The sequence below is a fragment of the Lupinus angustifolius genome, unplaced genomic scaffold, assembly GCF_001865875.1.
Source record: "Lupinus angustifolius cultivar Tanjil unplaced genomic scaffold, LupAngTanjil_v1.0 Scaffold_15_19, whole genome shotgun sequence".
NCBI lineage: Eukaryota > Viridiplantae > Streptophyta > Magnoliopsida > Fabales > Fabaceae > Lupinus > Lupinus angustifolius.
The window spans coordinates 17,199-22,528 of NW_017718673.1; the positions used below are offsets into that span (position 1 = coordinate 17,199).

At 31.8% G+C, this 5,330-nt stretch overlaps 1 protein-coding gene across 4 annotated transcripts; it reads right to left on the minus strand.

Annotated features, from left to right (window-relative positions):
- Positions 1-1,323: 1,323 nt before the first annotated feature.
- Positions 1,324-3,723, minus strand: LOC109337886. 4 transcript variants are annotated; one of them, XM_019574969.1, is made up of 6 exons: positions 3,012-3,723; positions 2,691-2,885; positions 2,400-2,606; positions 2,224-2,316; positions 2,040-2,141; positions 1,324-1,799 (listed from the first exon to the last, which is right to left on the minus strand). In XM_019574969.1, exons 1-6 carry the CDS (start codon positions 3,105-3,107, stop codon positions 1,404-1,406), a joined length of 1,089 nt encoding a protein of 362 aa, XP_019430514.1. In that variant the 5' UTR covers positions 3,108-3,723; the 3' UTR covers positions 1,324-1,403. The 4 variants fall into 4 exon arrangements, with proteins under 4 accessions (XP_019430514.1, XP_019430512.1, XP_019430511.1 ...); XM_019574967.1 differs by having other exon boundaries at positions 2,691-2,920; XM_019574966.1 differs by having other exon boundaries at positions 2,691-2,932.
- Positions 3,724-5,330: the final 1,607 nt, after the last annotated feature.

Below are 5,330 nucleotides of genomic sequence, written 5' to 3' on the forward strand. Positions count from 1 at the left end.
AAAGGAATAATACTTTGACCAAATTAAAATTAGAGAAATTGAAGATTGAAGGAAAAAAGAAGAAAGGATAGAAATGTTCGCCAAAAGTGAAGTTTTGTAAGTGCAATAGAGAAGGTTTCTTAAAAGAAAGGAGAAAAAGGTTTGATAAAAGTGAAGTACTAAACGCGAGAAATGCAAAAGAAGGGATTAAGTACACTAAGTGGAGACCAAAATATATCTTACAAGAAAAGAAGACAAAGTCTCTTATCATGGGGACTAAAAAGTAAATATGAAAAAATTATTTATGACTAATCTCAATCTTTGGTACATATAGTGTCAGAGAAGATGTTCAATCACATAATACTTGTAACTATTTGAAAAATAGAGGAAAATCCTTATGAGAGAAGGAAGTGAAAATATGTGTTAACAGTGAATTGGTATAAAAATACTTGTGTTATTTTCTTTATGTTAAACTCTTTATTTCTTTTGATTGTTACTAATTGTGGTGACTTGAACTTATAAGTTAACATTTTCGAAATAGTTTATATCTACCATCACTTATTAATTACTTGTGGGAAATTTTTTAATAAATAATAATTTTATAAACATAACAAACATAATTCAACCTCTCTCTTGCTTTGTTTGCCAATGACAACTTCAATAGTCTTATAATGACATTCCAAGTTACAATGCAAAAGTTAATTCCCATTTTATCACTAAGCTTTCAAGGATAATGAAATGATTGTTCGTAAAACTAAGCAATCAACCATAATTTTCGAATGGTTCATGGTCTTGAGCCACCAAAATCATTTATTTAAAAGGAAAAATATGAAAAATATTGAAAATTATAAGAAAATACAACATATGGGCTACTATAAAACATGCTCGTGTACACTACAATAAAACTTCCTGTTAGCCACGGTTGAAACCGTGGCTAAAGTGGGGAAAAGCCGTAGCTAGATTGAGTGGCCACACTTAATGTCGTTGTGGCAAGGAATGGTGTTGCTAAAAATTAGCCACGGTCATTATGTTATTTCGCTACACTTCTGTGAAATGTGGTAACATCTATTTAGCCACAGTCTGTTTAATTCAGCTACAGTCGAACCGTGGCTAAGTTTCTGATTTTGCCACACCACAACCGTGGCTAAGTTGCTTATTTTTCCACAATACATCCGTGGCTAATTAAATTTATTTAAAGTTACTTTCTTACATACTCCTCTCATGATCCAAATGTGTCATTGTCTCACAATCTTTATTTTCAATAATATAATGGTAAATTTATAATAAAATTAAATATTTGCTAGCTAATAATAATAAAATTGAATCTTATACAATTACCAAATGTTTAACATTCAAAAATGCTGATAAACACAAAATGCAAAATGTTATGATCATATAAGTTCATGAATTTTAAGAAACCATATCTAAGATGGTGGAACATCACGAGCGAAAGTGGTTAACTCACTACCAAATTTTTCGACTAGAAACTTCTCAAGAGTAGCCAAACGATTCTGAGTATGTGCAAGTTGCTCCTTGGTCTCTTCATACCCTGATAGTTTTACTTCTAAAGTTTGTACATATTTCTTCAAGTCTTCAACATGTTGACTAGAGCCACTAGAATTCAAAAAACCAGTAAAATGTCTAGACGTTCCAAAAACACTGGAGGGACAAATACCAGTGCCCAAACCATGCACTCGACCTGAATGTTCAGCTCCATATGCTTTTCCAATTGCATCATTAGGATGAGCAAATACCTTTGATGAAACACCTGAAGTAGTGACATTTTCTTGATCTTGAGGTAAATGCTCTGATATTTTATCCTATTAAATAACAAGAAATTAATAATTTATATAGTGGCAAAATGCAAATTGCATGGCAGTAACCTATAATGGAAAATTGCATCAATAGAATCAGAAAGGACAAAATGATATTATGCGTTTGCCTACCTAACTAACTGCATACCATTATCCATTTCACAACTTAGGAAATGGTTCTAAAAATGATACACTTTTTAGGACATATGTAACACATCATGTATGAAAAGACTTTAAATTACTTACAGCTAGAGTTTTTCCTTCTTCGCTTACATAGCTTCCATCCTTCTTCAATAAAGTTGACAAAACAACCTCACCACGACATACAGGTCTTTGCAATTTTAGCTCCTAACACAACCAATGAAACATAAGTTTTTACATTCACAAAACTTCATTCTTTACAATAATACAATTACCTAGGACAACTTACCATTTGACGACCTCTCCTTGCATTGCTCATACTACCACCAGCATGGGAAACTTTAAGATTTTTGCGACTTCTAGTGTTCGCCAAACTTTGTTTCTACAATTGCCAAACATTGTAGTCATTATATTAAAAAAATACAAGTCTTGGAGAAATTAAATACTTCACAACATAATGTTTACCTTCATCTTATCCTCCTTATAATGATGCACAAATGCAGTCCAATCAGCACAATCTAAACCTGGAGGAGGATTAGCAAGTATGTCTTCCTTACTTTTATTAGGATAGAAATACTTACACCTTAACCTATATTTATAGGCCCTCCATCTTTCACCTAGAGTACTCATAGCCCATTTGACTCCAGCAACATAATCAAACTCAAAATTTTCCTTCACACATTATTAAATACGCTAGTCAATTTTCAATGACAATAGGAAAAAATTATTAAAATTGCAAATTTTTTAAATAATTACCTCAATATATTTCCATTGTTGGTATCTATTATCCTTTGACATCCAATCCCATCTTTTAACATAAATAGGACAAATTGTTGAGTTTTGAGCTAGTTTACCAAGAAACCTCACAAGTAAGTTTGAGCCATTGTCATTGCCTTGTCCATAACCATTGAGTTCCACAATAACTTTTTTAGTTTTTTCCAAATGCCAAACCTGAATTGCTTGCATTTTTCGAGTTTCAATTTCTCCTGAAGAGGTATCTGCAATTATGTACAAGAAGCAAAGTATTAAAGGTAAACACATAATAACATATTGAAGCTAATGGAATATTGCTCTTACCTTTAACCTTGACAAATAAGGGTTCTTCTCTATCTTTTGATTGAGTTTCATTAGAGTTTGAGGAGGTTTCAAAGTTGTCATCACCATATGAAGCATCGTTTGTGTTCACATGTGCAGGTTCAACACCCTCTTGATTGTCACTAGTTTGTTGTTGCATATTTTGGGTACTTTCGCTACTGTTTTCACCTTTTTGTCCTCGTAGCTTTTCTAGCATTACTTGTCCTGAATTCGCACGCTTCATATTGAACCAATTACCTGCACAGTTTGCTAAGAAAAGAACTATAACAAGAAACAAAATATATACTAAATGAATCATAACATGAATTATTAAAGATATAATGCAAAAAGTGTGGCACAAATTGTAAAAAAAGTCTATTTTATATTGTCAAGTACATAATATAGGATATTAAACTACTCTAACATTCTTCCTTCTTCATCATCACTAAAATTATCACAATCTTCATCATTATTTGATCCATGTTTTTCTTGTTCTTGTTCATTTACACCTTCCTGCACTAATTGTAATTCTTCGATGTTCTCCAAATGTTGCTCACAAAAAGATATGTCTTCCATTGATGACTCTTCTAAGTCCTCAAAGTTCAGATCACCCATATCATAGATGTCTCTAGGCTTCATGTGGCAAACACAACACCAACCTTGATCAACTGGATCATCAATATAATATACCATTCTAGCATCAGTTGCAAGGATGAATGGTTAATCTGCTTCATTTGCACCGGTGTGTATTAAACATGAAAAGTTTACACTTGTTATCCCAAATTTATCAATTTTGATTCCCTTGTTAAGTGTAGTGTCTACCCAATCACATTTGAATAGCACAACCCTTAACTTACCATAGTAGTCTAACTCTATGATGTCAACCAATTTCCCGTAGTACATAACATCACTTGATATTTCAATAGGTTCCTTACCACTTGAAAATCTCTTAGTTACAGCAGACATAACAATACCACTATTTTGTGTTCTCAATCCTTGCTCCTTCCTCTTTGTTCGAAATTTAAATCCATGGATATTATACCCATCAAATCTTCGAGAAATATTATTTGGCCCTTTTGCAAGACATTCAATTTCACTTGTAATATTTGGATCTTCCTTTCTCGCAACCTATTAGTTGAAGAATTCCACTTTTGAATTCAGTATAAACTCAAGTTAGTTGATTATTACTCAGACATGCAACAACAACAAAAAAAGTTCAATTTTGATATACCCTTAGATTCATTATGAAAAATACAATCTAGTGATATAAAATACAGGGCATACATAATAGTTTTTCTCTTCAAAATTCATGAAAAAGATAAAAGAAAAACATTATTACAAGAGAGCACATAGAACACATAACACATCATAAGCTAACTATATCAACTATGAAGATTTAAGATGAATGCAAAATTGGATTTCCATTTACCTTACATGCGTAATAACGTTGAAGAGTGAAGGATTTAAGCAATTGGAGAATTTGAGTTGTTGAAAAGATGAAGCTGGATAAAAAATTGAAGAATTAGTTGAATAGATGAGGCAATAAATCGTAAAAGGAACTGACGAGGAAATCAATAAACCGTATTTGAAACAAATATAAAAAAAACAGCAACTATCTTCAGCCATGAAAATAACTAACAGCTATAGCACGGTAATGCATAATTCCTAATCTTTTGTTTTGTAGTGGACAGTGCAGTTTGCACTTTAATAACTAAAATTCTAATATATGTTTATTAATTGAGATTTAATAATCTCAATAGATTATCATATATTCAATTAGTTAGATTAGTGGACTTTAGAGGAGTCACATCCATTGATGTAAAGCAATTGTATCTTTCATGACACTACAATAAAACTTCCTGTTAGCCATGATTGTAAATCTTGATTACTAACATTAGACTAAAAATGGTACCATGATGTCATGTATAATAGAAAAAGCAATGTGATCATGTTAATGATTAACTTAACAACAACTTAAATAATTTTCTCTACTCTCCAATAATTACAGCTTCAGTGTCATAACTTATGGTCTAATTTTCTCTACTCTCCAATAATTTTCCACCTACATACATGTCAACATACCACTTTCTTATGCTCTTAGCTTACCAACTATGACAGTGTTATAAATATATGGTAGAAAACTTGATTTGTTGTTAAGCTTAGGGGTAAAAAAAATAACTTCCACTAAGGTCAGACTTCAACTATTATCCAAATTAGTATATGTCATGCCACTAACTTGTTAGCCTCAGACTCTGAGTGCCCCAACAAAAAGAAAGTGGTCTTCCTTGACCTTTTTGGTTTGAATTTATGAGTAAAGTATGT

What these genes read in the sequence shown, in the direction of transcription:
- LOC109337886 (XM_019574966.1), bottom strand. Translation starts at nt 3,327, where the DNA reads ATGATTCATTTAGTATATATTTTGTTTCTTGTTATAGTTCTTTTCTTA. An exon ending in CTTATTTGTCAAGGTTAAAG is followed by an intron (nt 2,933 to 3,011) that starts GTAAGAGCAATA and finishes ACATAATTGCAG; the next exon opens with ATACCTCTTCAGGAGAAATT. An exon ending in CAAGGAGAGGTCGTCAAATG is followed by an intron (nt 2,142 to 2,223) that starts GTAAGTTGTCCT and finishes TGGTTGTGTTAG; the next exon opens with GAGCTAAAATTGCAAAGACC.